Source organism: Phodopus roborovskii, unplaced genomic scaffold, assembly GCF_943737965.1.
Source record: "Phodopus roborovskii unplaced genomic scaffold, PHOROB, whole genome shotgun sequence".
NCBI lineage: Eukaryota > Metazoa > Chordata > Mammalia > Rodentia > Cricetidae > Phodopus > Phodopus roborovskii.
This window is the reverse complement of record NW_026126407.1, coordinates 44,850,079-44,865,541: the sequence shown is the minus strand read 5'-3', so window position 1 is coordinate 44,865,541 and position 15,463 is coordinate 44,850,079. Positions and strand designations below refer to the sequence as shown.

Sequence of the window (15,463 nt, the reverse complement as noted above, 5' to 3'; positions counted from 1 at the left end):
CTCACATGCCACAAATTTCAGTGATACGAGACCAGTCTCTAGGGTGTCTCAGAAATGGAGCCAAGATGAGACATGCTTTTCATTTTATCAGTGTATATCTACCATGTCAAAGAAGAAAAAACCTGGACTTTAAATTCTAAATCTTAAGGCATAGTGCTAAATTAGTGGCAGATCAGTGAGCTTTCTCCAATAATGCTACAGTTACCGTGTCCTAAAAGAATATATGTCGACAATTTCAAACTAAGCAGTCATAAAAATATTTCCAACTTAAAGTCAGTAGTCTTTCTGAAATTTGAAACAGACGTCAGAGCAGCAGTTTCTTTATTTAAAAAGTAGTAAAAAATGAGGCTACAAACCAAAGTTTACAAGTGGCAGCCAGGTAGTGGTGGTGTACGCACTCAGGAAGCAGAGGCAGGTGGATCTCTGTGAGTTCAAGGCTAGCCTGGTCTATAGAGTGAGTACCAGGACAACCAGAGATACATAGTGAAACCCTGCAAACACAAAAAGTTTACAAGTGGTTCATTATTTAAGTCAAATAAAGGAAGCTACTTACTAATGGTGAGTTAATCACCATTGTTTTACTGCAGCAACTGGTTATGTTTAGAGAAAGCAAACTTCACTAGCCTTTCAGTGAGAACAAATGCTCAGATGAGGATGTAAAGCAACATGAAAAGCCAATTTAAAGGCAAGGCAATTGCAAAGTTTATCATTAGCTTTAAATGAATGGGTTGGGGTTCCTTAATAATTTGTTCATGCTATTAATGCTACTGACATTTGTCATCTACTTATTCTAGAAGCCAAGGAAGAATGGGAAGCAATTAAAGAACTGCTACCTTTTATGGAGAATCTGTGGAACTATAGGCCAGATACTTTCAAAGGAACTGAGGAAGCACTAATTAAATACAAACCTTAGGTAGAATCTGCCACATACTTGTGACAACTGTACATGAAGCAGAAAGGGGCCTAGTTGGTCATATTCACAAGGTTTATAAATAATAATAATTCTGAAGCCTATATCATTCACTTTAATATTAGCATTTATTCTGGAGTGAATATCTAAATCTCTTCTAACTTAATGAACCAGGAGTGTTCATTTACTTTCGTGAGCTCATCTCTCACTGTGTAGATTTCTGCCAAATCAAGATGCCCTGACTTGCCCCAACAAAGTAGACTAATAGCCTGTCAGAGTTAAATTGAATTTCTTTTTCTTTTTTTAAGTTCAGGTCTGAAAGTGAAATTTTATAGATAAAACAAAGCCACTATTTTTCACTATTAAGTGGCTTTAGAAATTACTTTATACAACAAACTTGTTCTCTCAGTGAATCTAACCTAGTGCCTAAATGAAGGGTACACACTTGTACAGGGGATGGCAGGATGAGGAACACTCCAGTAACTCAGGCAACCATTAAAGCTGTGTGAATTCACCAGGACTGCCAGGCCACTCCACACATTCCTACACTGAGACACTGAAACAGTGAAAGCTCCACTCTCACACTTACTCTAATCTCCAACTACAGTCCCGGTAGCATGTTTACATACTGATACATGTATAATGAAAACTTCTGTATCTGAAAGTCCACTTTGCTGTGCAACTGAGGACCTTCTACCAAATATTTAATTGGAAATTAAATTGTTAATTTGTAACACAATGACAAGCAAAATGGCAAATATCAAGAGGATTTAGTAGAAGTACAAATATGCCCTCTAAGTAAAAGTGTACATGATGCACACCAGACGCCAAAGCACTGGGATGATGTTTGGCAGCATCTAGGTTAGTGAAGATATTTTCAAAGATGTAAAGTTTTAGCCAGCATAACAGTGCACACCTTTAATACTAGCACTTTAAGGGCAAAACCAGGTGGATCACTGTGAATTCAAGGCTAGCCTGCTCTACACAGAGAGTTCCAGGTCAGCCAACGTTCTCACATAGCAAGACCGTGTCTAATGAAAGAAATTTATCTTATTATAAATCTGCATGAATATATGAACTATGAACATTTATAATCAAGTCTAATAACAGGAAACACCAACTTTCAAACTCCAATCAATCCCCATTTATTGGCCAACCTGTATACATAAAAACTACATTTAGTGATTATATTTTGAATTTTACCAACAAAACATTTAGGCTCACAAAGCCTAAAATACTACAAAGCCTTTTATGGAAAGTCTGTCACCTTTTCTGTAAAACGTAAGTCTCTTTCTGTGACATTCTCCATATTACTGCATACCTACCTCTTTATAGATCTATACCTCTCCAACTAAACAGTGAACTACTTTAATTCATGTACATAGGTCAAGTAAGCAGGACATAAAGTATTTGGTAATGTTTAAGTATGTGCTGACTGCTGAGCTAGAACCAGGGCTCCAGCTCGTTCTCTCGTTGTCTCTCTCTCTCTCTCTCTCTCTCTCTCTCTCTCTCTCTTTCTGTCTGTGTGTGTGTGTGTGTGTGTGTGTGTGTGTGTGTGTGTGTCTAGAATGAAGGCATGAAGAAGAAGCAGTGAGCCCTCTTTGATTTTCTAGAGTTTAACATAACCTACCTACTTACAACAATTGGATTTTTTATTATTCCTAAAATATAATTGTTAAGGCTGGGGATGTAATTTGGCAATAGAAAGCTTGCCTAGCATGTAAAAGGCCCTAGTTCATTCCCCAGGACTGCTAAAATAAACACATATGTGACATAGAAGCAAGCCAAGCAGAACCAAGAAACTATTTTAATACATTCCTATTTCTGCTTTATGGCTGTTTCCTATGTTTGTTTCCCTGGCTTTCTAGTTCTTTCTTGCTTAACCCCTTTGAAAGAAAATTACAGTAAAAAAAAAAAAAAAAAAAAATGTGGGAAATGCTATGAGTATCAGTACTAATCCTGCTATGACAATTATCACTGGCCTTTCATGGTTAATCACTCATCACATACTTACTGTTCCTTGTTCTAATAAAAGTTGACACTTGCTGAGACATTCTGGGCTGTCAATCAATTCCAAGAGTGCTTTCTCAGCCTCTATTCTTTCTGTGAGATCAGTCCCTACATAGAGTTGAGTACACAATGCTTCCAATTCGGCCAAATCCTTCAGAGGGGGGAAAAAAAGATATTTGACTTAAATGAAAAAATAAATATTATTAAACACAGGATACGAGATAAACGAATACTGCTTATATACATTCATTTGATACATAGTTATTGAGCAGCAATGACTCACTTAGACACAGTAACAAGAGAGGTGTATTTTCTATTTCCCAAATAACTTACTTATAAACTGAATTATGTAATGTGATTTAATATAATGGGGAAGATTCTCTCCTTAAGGAGTTAGCAAAGTTGTGCCTGAAAAAAAAAAACATATAGGCTAAAATGTCCAACACAAAGAATGCCTCAAATCTAAAGGGTAAACCAGAAGAAGAAAAGACTATAAGGTAGTGTAGGCAAAGAAACAGCATTTACAAGGGCTTGAAATAAAATGAACATACTCTTTTCAAGACATTAAACAGTGGCCAATAAACAGCTAGGAGGTGCCCAACGAAGCTAGAAACGGGGTAAGGAGAATGACCACACACAAACTGCCAATAGCTCAATTTATACTCTTGTTGTTTCCAATCCTACCACCTGTAACAAAAGCACTAATGATAATTTTATTTATATATATATATATATATATATATGTATATATATATATATATATATATGACAGTTATCTGGGCCTTCTGAACTCATAGTGCTTCAGGTCATGATTTTTGATCCTACAATACTTCTAACAACTTTCTAACTAATTGTTGCTTAGGCTTTTTAATCTTATAAGCACAAAAACTACCTCATTCTGTTTACACATACAATGTCATCTGATGATACAGAATACATGGAAACAATGAACTACTAAGTGAGTTCAGCTTAAAAGAATCTTGTTAAAGCCATTTACTGAAACAAATTATTTCACTTGGAACTTGAACTACGTACTTGACAAAAAATATTGGCAGAGATTTCAAAAACAGGTAGCCAAATGAACACAGTGGGCTATTCCAAACAAAATGCCAATTTTGTTTGGTTTTGGCCTGAGTTTGTACACACAGCTTTTAGTTACAGTAGGCTTCACACCCTCAAATGCCCACACACCACACAGGAGCCAGCATGGTTCCCATCCTTGCTTCCACTTCTCTCTTTTCTCACTTCCCCATCTGTGCCACAACCCAGTGGCCAAGACTGGAGATTTTTCAGATACAGTCCAAAACTAAAGTTTCAAACTGATTCATTAAAGTACCTTGCCAGGCATAGTGGCACATACATGTAATCCGGCAGTCGAGGAGGAGGCAGGAGAACTGTCCTACACTCATCACTTAGAGTTAAATGAGGATGAGTTGTATGCACATAGAAACACTGTAAAGAACTTTACCCTTAGAAGGCAGGTCTAATTCCTAACCCTCAGAGTCTATGAAAACAACCGTCATTAGAAATAGGGTCTTTATAAACCCTAGATCTGGAGTGTGCACTAAATCTAACTCTAAACCAAATTACTGGCATCCTTGTAAGGAAGGACACGGTTGTACATTTCTATAATCCCAGCATTCAGGAGGCTAAGGATTTAAGGCCATCCTGAGCTTCAAAGGAAATTTCCAAATAAAAGTCTTCTCTGACAGGTGGGAGATGCTGGCCCCCTTCCCTGTATAATAGAACTTTCCCCAGAACTGTATGCAAATATAAAAGACTGATCATGAAGCTAGGACATTCCTTCTGTCAGTGTACCAATACAGGTGGGCACATGTCAGTGTTTGCCTGGGACTCTCAAAGCATTGTGAAATCTGACAGTAAGATACAGAACCCCAAACTCCAAATGGTCTTGTAGGTACTAGTGTTTACTTCCCTAAAATATCATTTGCAGCCTCAGAAAACTCCTTGCAAAGGTAATCCTGATGAACATGGAAGCTGGTCATACTTTTAATGGTCATTATCCCCAATCTTTAAAAAAAAAAAAAAAAAGAGTAATTTTCTGGAAAGAGAAAGGAAGAGGGCCATTTCAGATGCAGAGAGATACAGAGGAGAAGGCCAAAGAAAGACAGGCAAAGACTAAAAAAAAATCACATCTAAAACTAAGACATGCCAAAGCTGCCAAAAGCAATGAGATGCTAAGGCCTCCCAAAGGAACTAACCCTATTTGTCCTTTATTTCAGTCTTCTAGCCTTCAGAACTGAGAATAAATTTGAGTTTAAGCCACCCCACTTGTGGTATTTGTTACAAAAGACCTATGAAACTAATATTTAAAAAAATATATAAATGAAGCTGGGCAGTGGTGGTGCATGACTTTAATTCCAACACTCTGAAAGCAGATGCAGGAGAATCTCTTGAGTTCAAGGCCAGCCTGGTAGTCTACAGAGCTAGTTCCAGGACACCTAGGGCTGTTACAGAGAAACCCCTTCTCTAAAACAAAGCATATGTGTATATGTTAATATTAGTCAAGTTAATGATATCTAAGTATCTAAGTAAGCCTATTAAGAAAGATTGTGATAAGGTCTGGATAGTATTTGCTTTGTTACATTGATTTACTAAACTTCAAGACAGAAAGACAGGTAAATAGTCAGTGTTCAGTCAACATTACCAATCACCTTTTTTCTCCAAAGATGTTGCAAATTACTTTAAATATTTTTAGATTTACTTTACATATATTTTTTATTTACATTTACATTTATTTTTATGTATACAGGTGTTTTGCTTGCATGTACATCTGTGCATTACATGCATGCACTGGCTCCAGAAGAGGGCATGCAATCCCCTGGAACTGGAAATACAGACACTGTCAGCTGTCTTGGGGTGCTAGAATCAAGCCCAAGTCCTCTGGATTAGTAGCCAGTGCTCCTTACCACTGAGCCATCTCTCTAGGCCCGATATTTAAAATTATTAACAAATGACAATAGAATAAAATTAAAGGAGAAGTTTGAAATTTTACAAAAGATTTGAAGGGGGCACCAAGTTTTCTGTTACTGTAATGGTTTAAAAAAAATTCTAGTATATTAAATGCTAAACCATTCCAGATATATAAAGATTCTTGGCCTGGTAGAAAGGAATTACCCAGACATTGCTAACCAATCAATTTTCTGACTGGTTTTCCAGAGAACCTATCTACAGTCATTTTATCCTTCATAGCAAACTGAAAATTTTTCATCTTAGTTATTAAAAACTGATGTCTGAGAATATGGTGAGAATGGCTCACAAATGCATCCTGTCCCAATTTATTGACATTTGGATTATTAAAGCTTCTATAAGATAATGTCAACAATAGAAGCACACAAATAATAAGAACAATGAGAAGAACTGGACCTGGAAGACCTCCAAAGGTAACTAGTAGATTTTGACCAAATTAAATACAGATCTTCCTAGCCAGGCATAGGGATACCAGCCTTTAATTCCAGCACTCAAAACACAGAAACAGACATTGAACTTCAGGCTAGCTGGTCTACATCATGAATTCCAGGTCAGACGGGACTGAACAGTGAATCTCAAAAAAAAAAAAAAAAAAAAAAAAGACTCCTTGGCTGGGTGGAAGGAAGGAGTGAGGAAGGGGAGGAGAAGGCAGCCAAGAGTACAGTAAAGAACATAAGAACACAGGGAAATATAAGTGAGCAATGGCTATTTTCATATTTTAATGACAAATTCACAGATGTACATAAATACCAAAACTTATCCTATTGCAGTTTAAACACGTGTATTTTATTAAGGATTATGATATTTCAATAAAAAAGCTTCTGCTCCAGAAAACAAAATAAAATTTGATAATACTCTTTAAAAATAGATAAGCCTCACATATCTCACTGTAATAGACTCTAAAGTTCTTTTCAATTACTTCTCTATACCTTTCCTGCCTTCTAGAATCATGACTGCCACTAGTATGCACTGCCTTCATTTTGAGATTACTTGTTTCCTACAAACTGTTCCTCCTTCTGTTAGTTGTGCATTCTCAAAGGCTTATTACTGGGCCTCTTGGAACTAGCACTTTCTTCAACAACAAATCGGATATTACATTGGTGTAAAAGCAGTTGCAGGTTTGGATTGTGAATTTTAAATAATTATAACTAGGCTTAAAGTATAATTAATCAAAACACAAACCATTAAAAATCAATATATATTTTTGCCAATGACAAATAACTTTATTTACTCCTTTAGACTCATGCTTTGACATCAGACAAATTCTTGGAAAGCAATTTCCACATCCTGTGGGTTACAGAAGTGTTTTATCATTGTAAACACTGTCAAGGTGCTTGAAGAAGTGGTAGTCAGTTGGCAAGAGGTCAAGTGAACATGGTAGATGAGGCAAAAGTCTAAAAGCTCAATGAATTCAACTACTGAAGCATTGATTGCACACATTGCAGTCCTGATTTGTCCTGCAGTGTGGACCCTTTCTGAACACTGACCAATGCCAGTTGTGTGTGTGTTGCAGCATTTGGTGCACATGCCATGGATATGTTGAGCATGCTTCTCAGATCTAGTGGTTTAACCAAATTTCAGTTGTCAGTGGATCAGACTAGCAGCAGACCACCCAACTGTGATCACGACCTTCTTATGTGCAAGTTGTCTCTGGGGTGTTCTTTGGATGCTGAGCTGGTCATCAGCAATTGTCATATTTAATCCATTTTTCTGTCACATGTCACAATCTGATCAAGAAATGGTTCATCAATGTTATAAAGAATAAAAGACAGTTTTCTACAAAATGTTTAATCAGCTCATAAGGAATCCATTTACCAAGCTTTTCTGCCTTTCCAATTTGCTTCCAATGTTGAAAGACCATGAATGGTCCAGAGTTTTCTGGCAACTTATCTACAGTTGTAAAAGGATCAGCTTCAATGATTGCTTTCCATAGATCAATGTCAACTTCTGATAGTCAGCCACATTGCTCCTCAACTTCAGGGCTCTCAATTCCTTTGCAAATTTTATTCAACCACCACTGCACTGTATATTCATTAGCAGTTTGTGGACCAAATGTTCTGTTGAAATTGTCTCTGCTGCCATTGATCCATTTTATACTTGAACAAAAAAAAAAAAAAATGTTCACAAGATGGCTTAGGAGGTAGTTTAACCAATATACATGTGCCACAGCGCTCGCGCGCACCGACACACACACAGAGAGAGAGAGAGAGAGAGAGAGAGAGAGAGAGAGAGAGAGAGAGAGAGAGAAATTGTGGTAGTTTGAATGTAACTGCCCCCCATAACCTCATAGGGAGTGGCAATATTAGAAGGTGTGGTTTTGTTGGAGTAGGCATAACCTTTTGGGAGGAAGTGTGTAACTGTGGAGGTGGGCTTTGAGGTCTTATACATGCTCAAATCACGTGGTATCTCAGTTCACTTCTTGTTGCCTGCTGATCAAATTGTAGAACTCTCAGGTATCTTTCCAGCACCATGACTGCCTGCATGCCACCATTTCCCACCATGATGATAACGAACTAAACCTCTAAACCATAAGCCAGCCCCAATTAAATGTTTCCCTTTTTAAGAGTTGAGGTGGTCATGGTGTCTCTTCACAGCAATAACAACCTAAGACAGTAATTAACAACTAAAATTTAAAAAAAAAAAAAAATCACTGAGATTTGCTTTTTGTCTTCATCATTTCCATAATATAAATCTAAAACAAACAGTAATGTCACTAGCAAAAAGCATACAGTAAGAAATGCATATTAAGATAATTTACAACACAACTATATGTGTTAAGAATCTCGAATGACAAATTTCCACAATGCAAAACTATAGTACTTTTCCAACATCCAAATAGTCCTTCAGGTGCCTCACAGTTTACAAGAGTATTCTCATCTTAAGGCAATTCTGAAAACCAGACTCCTGCAAACAACATAATTTTAGTGTGCCCATTTCACAGACAGAAAAACTGAAGTTGACAGAGCACATGCATGTAAGATGCACAAAAGTCATAGAGTAAAGAGACAAAACTGAACCAATGACAAGTCTATATATAACAGGCACCTCCCTCACCATCTGCCATCCTGTCCCCCTTTATTCTTCAGCCATGGTTTACCTGCCAACAATGGCTAATTCCTACTTTTAACCTACCCTTATATATGTCTTCATGTACTAAAAATAACACCCAACCAGCAGAAACCAAATTAAATATATCTCCAGCAGATTTCTATTTCAAGTGTCTCTTTCCACTGATGATGGAGTTCCAGGTGAGGACCTAGATTCACAAGCTTCATGATGTCTACTGCTTTCCCTCTCCTTAGTTCCTCTTGCAATTGGGGAGCATTTCGGGGGTGAGATAGAAACCTAGTGCAATGGAAACTCCCAGGAATCTATGAGGGTGACCCTAGTTAAGACTCCTAGTAATGAGGGACACGGAGCCTGAACCAGCCATTTTCTGTAAGCAGGCAAGGCCTCAAGTGGAGAGATTGGGACAACAACCCAACCACAAAACTTTCCACCTACAATTTATTCTCCCTGCAAGATGTACTGGGATAAAGGTGGTACAGACCTTGCACAAGTGGTCTAGCTTAAGACCCAGGCCACAAGAGGGAACCCATGCCTGACACTGTCTAAAGTGCCAGGACCCAGAGACCAAGGATAGAACCAAACAGGACTTAAAAAAAAATGTCAATGAAATGATTCCTAATAATATTCTGCTACATTTGTAGATCTGAGCCTAGCACATTTGTCATCAGAGATGTTTCATCCAGCAACTGATGGAAGCAATTGCAGAGAACCACAGTCAAACATTAGATAGAGTTCAGGAAATCTTGAGGAAGATGGGAAGGAATGATTATAGGTGGTCAAGGACTCCACCAAAAAAAAAAAAACAACCACAAAAATCAACTAACCAGGGTTCATAGGGGGCTACAGAGACAGAACCAATAATCATGGAATTGACCTAGGCTCTCTGCATATATGTTATGGTTGTGTAGCTTGGAGTTGTTGTGGGTCTTCTAACAGTGGGAGCAGGCTTGTCTCTGACTCTTTGACTCTCTTGACTGCTTTTGGGACCCTGTTCCTCCACCTGGGTTGCCTCATCCAACCTTAACATAAGGAGACATGCATGGTCTTATTACAACGTGATACGCCATGTTTGGCTGATATCCCTCAGAAGCCTGCCCCCTTCTGAAGGGAAATGGAAGAGGAGTGGATGGGGAGGGTAAGGTGACTAGGAGGAAAGGATGGAGGGGAAACTGCAGTTGGGATGTAATATATGAGAACACTTTTTTTTTTTTAAAGTGGTTGTGGTGGTTTCAAAGAAAATGTCCCCCAAAGAGAATGGTACTATTAGGAGGTAAGGCCTTGTTGGAGTAGGTGTGGAGGTGGGCTTTGAGGTCTCACATGTTCAAAATACCACCCAGTATCACAGACCACTTTCTGTTGCCTGCAAGCCAAGGTGTAGCACACTCAGCTGCTTCTCCAGCACCATGTCTGCCTGAACATCACCATGTCACACAATGATGCTAATGGACTAAACCTCTGAAAATGTAAGACACCCCAATTAAATATTTTTCCTTTATAAAAGTTTGCTATGGTCATGGCTGTTTCTTTACAGCAATAGAACCCCTAACTAAATCAGAAGTTGGTACCAAGGACTGGAGTATTGCTGTGATAATCCTGATCATGCTTTTGTTAGAAGGAATATGGGCCATGGGACTGTGGATCAGAAAAGTAGTTGAACACTTTAAAGGCTGCTTAATGGGCCATACTAATGGCAGCATGAAAGACAGGATGCCAAGAATGAATTAAACTGTTGGACACTGGCTCAAGAGGTTTCAGAGAATTCTAGTCTTTTAACCAGAGATCACTCTTATGATATTTTGATGAGGAAAGTGGCTGCTTTTTGCCCTTGTTGAAATAAGACTGCCTGAGGCTAACGTGGAAAGTTTTGGATTAATTCCACTGGCAGAGGAAATCTCAAACAGCCTAGTACAGATTCTATCATGTGGTTATTAGCAATAGCTCTAATGAGGATTTATAACAAAAAGGAGCAAACTGAGCAAGATAAATTACAAAATGTAAAATTTAAGGAGAAAAGGAAAGCCAAAAATGGAATGGAGCTAAATCCTATGTTCAAGGAGAAAAACAGCTTAAGAAACAGAATAAAGGGAGTGGTGATATCAGTCAGGACAAGAACCCACTTAGCTAAATGTCAACCTTGTGAAAAGGAATTAAAGGAAAGCTTAGAACTGGGTGTGGTGGTGCACGTCTTCAATCCCAGCACTCAGAAGGCAAACACTGGCAGATCTCTGAGTTTGAGGACAGCCTGGTCTACAAATTCCAGAACAGCCAAGCTTAGGCAGTGAAGGACATTACCTAAAACAGAAAGCTAGTGAAGATGTAATTGAACAAGGGGGCCATATTCCAGCCCCAGCAAGCAGCAGAACTTGGCAGCCTCAGCCATATAGTTCTGGCTTTAGAGTCAAGGATAGACAAAAGGCATTATGGACTTTCCCTCTGTGACTAAGGAAAGCCACTGAGGCCAGGAATGTGTCAGGAGTATCCCTGAATGGAGGCCTGGAGAGGCTACTGTGTGAAGCTGAAGCCTGGATTGTCTTGGAAACCCAAACATGTTAGAGATGCCAGAGCCATGGGATACCTGCTGAAGAGAACTACTCCCTGGGTGAAACTAGCCCAAAAGAGGGAAGTGTATTGCAGTCAACAAAGCTGAAAAGCTACAGCATTTTGACATAGGACATGCAGAGTCTGGAGTTTGCCCAGCTGGTTTTCAGTATTGCTCTGGTCCAGTATTTCCTCACTATACTCCTTCCCTACATTTTAGAACAGTAATGTATATCCTGTGTCATTATATGTTGGAAGTATGCGATTTGTTTTTTGATTTTTATTTTATAGGGAACTACAGTTAAGAGACTGTATGTATCTCAGAAGAGACTTTGAACTTTGGTCTTTTAAACATTGTTGAGACTGTAATAGACTATGGAACTTCTAAAGTTGCACTATATATATTTTTGCATTATGATATGGCTACAAACCTTTGAAAGCATCCAGAGAGTAGAGTATGGTGGTTTGAAAGAAAATACTCTCCAAAGGGAGTAGCATTATTAGGAGGGGTGGCCTTATTGGAGTAGGTGTGGTCTCGTTGAAAGAAATGTGTCATTGTGGAGGTGGGCTCTGAGGTATCATATATGCTCAAGATACCACCCAATATCACAGATCACTTCTGTTGCCTACAAGCCAAGATGTAGAACACTCAGCTACTTCTCCAGCACTCTGTATACCTGAACACCACCATGTCACACCATGATGATAATGGACTAAACCTCTGAAAATGTAAGACACCCCAATTAAATGTTTTTCTTTTATAAGAACTACCACAGTCATGCTGTTTCTTCACAGCAATAGAAACCCTAAGACAGACGTCTTGCCCAAAAAGAAGTCTGGCTTTTGCCCTCAATTTCTGTTAGATAACCTATGTCATAGCTGATAGGAGTTATTTTTTTTAGGACAAGCACCAACCATATCTGGTAGTCACAGGTTCGGGGTTTTAGTTTAGGGTGATGATTTTGGGTCACAGGTTATCAACTGAACTAGAAAAGATCAGTCATGTTTAAGTAATGAAGCCTCAATAAGTACTAAAGAGTAGGTGAGCCTTCCCATCTTCCAGTAGTACACACAATATGGATGCCAGAAGAACATTCTGTCCTGAGGACAAAAGAAGATGTACTTTAGAACCTTCATAGATTAACCTCTGCATTATTTCCCTATAGTGAATCACAATTATGAATTTGATAGCTTTTGACAAACTCAGTGATCTCTACTGGTAACTGTCAGAATTTGGGTAGCTGTGGGTAATCTCTGAATTTGCTGTTGGTGGCAAGAGTTACTTACACTCACCAAGTTCTACCAACTGCTTCTCTGTAAAGATTCCACTAATACTCAAAACATTGGACCAACTAAGTAAAAATCTTTCTAATGTGGCCTCCAATGTCCTAGATTTCTCCAGAGGCTGCTTAAGAATGAGTAGAAAGTAGTGTGGGGGGAGGGTGCGCTCCTGGCCCAATGGAGTGGGCACAAGTTTTGGAATCTGATATTCACTTATTGAGTAATCAAAGCTTTTCTAAGTCTCATTATTGAAACAACAGGAAAATATCTTAAACAAGCGTGTGTTAAGATAGAAATGGAAAGTAATCCAGTGGCTGCCATACTTCAGACTAACAACTACTTTTCCAAATCACTCTTCATCACACTAACATTGTTTACTTCTCAGTCACATCCAGAACATCCAGCCTCAATGGAGATTAAAAAGAACAGCTAACAGTCTCTGATTCCAGAACCATTCGGAGAGCAAAATCCACCAAGCTTTCTCCAATATCACTGTAAGGCTACCTATTCCCAAGTCTGTCTTTGCTCTTTGCAATTCTCCACTTGGACCTCCTCCTCAAAGACAACCCAGACCCATTTCTTCTTTGGAGACACAGTATACCCTAACTCGCTGGCTCCTAACTAGGACACTTGTGACGGAACCAACTCTAGGATTGTTGCCTTCCTGGAAGCCAGGGCAAGGATTCAAGAAGAAAAGCACAGCTCGGCTGGCCAGTCCACACTTGCCCCGTGGACATTTATGTCAATGAACCACATAACTAAAAAGTATGAAAAAAAAAAAAAAACACTGAAGCAATGCCCTTAAAAATGTCACTTTATGTATATTTCTGGGAATGATATGACCAGTTTGGGCATTTTTTTTTTTTTTAATATTGAACTTCTTTATGAAGAAGACTCGCAGGACTTGGCAATTTACCAAGCACCATCTTTTCCAAGTCCAAAGAAGTCCCCAAGTTCTTCCATACTTTCTAATTTACTCAAGACATACCTGCACTATGTACATCTGATTATCTACGGTTCACAGAAAGTTCTCCCTGTAAAAATTCCCTACCAGGCATATTTACTCAAGTGATAATAAATACATAATTCTGACCTGGGATAATTCTGACCTGGGGACGCTTAAACAAACAAACAACAAAGGGGGAAGTTAAAGCATAAAGTGTGGGTCTACTTCCTGGTTGAAAATACCCCTTTAGAAGTAATAAAGCAGTAAGTTCGTGTGATCAGAGGATCCAAGTAAGTGTATAAAGGGAATGTAACATTCAGGCACACTGTCACCAAGTTAAGACTTTGCCTACTTCTCTAAGGTCATCTGCCATAAACAACCTCCCCTGTGCTCTTTCTTTTCAAATCAATCTTAGGATCCAGGAACAGGCTTGCCCAGTTTGTAAAGGTCTTTCACAATTCTTTGCTTTGTCCACACCGCCTTTCGGCCTCTGTAGTATTCCCTTCCTCTTTACCTGAACATCCACAGTTCCTACAATTCCCACGTTCCTGAGAGTAAAAGGCAGGAGTTTGCTGAGAGGCGTGTGTACCAGCAGTAGGAAACAAGTAACAAGTGGAGCCCGCTTGGCTTTCTGTGCTCCCGCGATATCCTGTGACTAATTCTACCATAACAGTTTTCACGTGTGCAGTAATTGCCGCTCGCTCTAAAAGGACAAGGGTGGTAGCTGATGTCGCCCTGCATCCCCAGAACGTTCCGCCACTGTATGGGCAGAGTGGGGAGGCTCAGTATACATCTGGGGGGCGAATACCCGCAGAAAGCCAGAGGGAGCCGTCAGGCAGAAGGCGCCGCATCCCTCCAGCGCAGCCCGCGCCCTGCCCGGAGGCTCCTCCAATGAGGCTGCGCGCTCCCGGCCGCGCCGCGCCCCGACCCGCCCGCCCGTCTCCGGCCAATGACAGTCCTCTAGCCGCGCTGCCGCGCTCCCGCGCTGCCGCCACCCGGGCCTCCGAGCTCACACTCCCCGGGAGGGCTCCGGCCGTGGGCTGGGAGTGAGGGGCGGGTGGTGGCCCCTCCATCCCGGCTTCCCACCTGCCCGGACGCCGCTGCAGGCGCGCCAACGAGGGCGGACTCCGGCGGCCGAGCATAGCCCGCTCTTCTGCGCCCGCCGCCACACCGTTTCCGGGCCAAAGGGGCTTGTGTTCGGGACCTTGGGACCCCCACCGCCCGCCGCCGGCGCTCCAGGCTCGCAGCCCGGCCGCACTGACCTGGAAATGCAGCGCCATCTTCCCGGAGCGGCGCGGGCCGCGCGGCCCTAGGGCCGAGGGGAGGGGGAGCGAGGGCGCCGCGCGAGCCCGACCGCCGCGGGATCCCCACGCTGCTCGTTCCCTGTCGTCGGCGCGCTCCGCTTGGAGCCGGGAGCGGGAGTGGGCGGGGCGGAGGGGGCGTGTCCTCAGGGCGCCTACGCCCAACCGCCGGTGCGCTCCTGTTGCAACCGCTACCTCCTCAGGTGTGAGCCTCTGACCTCTGCCCTTTAACCCACCACCACGACCCAACTGTCCGCCACAGCAGCCGATTTTTTTGAAGACACTGTCTTACCTGCCTGGCCCGCAACTATGTGAACCAGGCTGGCCTCGAACTTATCGTCATCTTCATCTTCCTGCGTCCTGAGTACTGGCGTGTGTGTGTGTGTGTGTGTGTGTGTGTGTGTGTGTGTGTGTGTG

The 15,463-nt window shown here is 40.9% G+C and overlaps 1 protein-coding gene across 3 annotated transcripts in view; it reads right to left on the bottom strand.

Moving 5' to 3' along the window:
- Positions 1 to 15,153, bottom strand: part of Ranbp17 (RAN binding protein 17) — a 289,784-nt gene extending 274,631 nt beyond the window's left edge. For all 3 annotated transcript variants that reach the window (XR_007834268.1, XM_051180973.1, XM_051180974.1), the window contains exons 1-2: positions 15,008 to 15,153; positions 2,925 to 3,071 (exon numbers count right to left, since the gene is read on the bottom strand). Coding sequence is in view for 2 of the 3 variants with exons in the window: in XM_051180973.1 (XP_051036930.1) it covers positions 2,925 to 3,071; positions 15,008 to 15,025 (165 nt within the window). In the remaining variant the exon portion in view is untranslated. The remainder of the gene's footprint in view (positions 1 to 2,924; positions 3,072 to 15,007) is intronic.
- Positions 15,154 to 15,463: the final 310 nt, after the last annotated feature.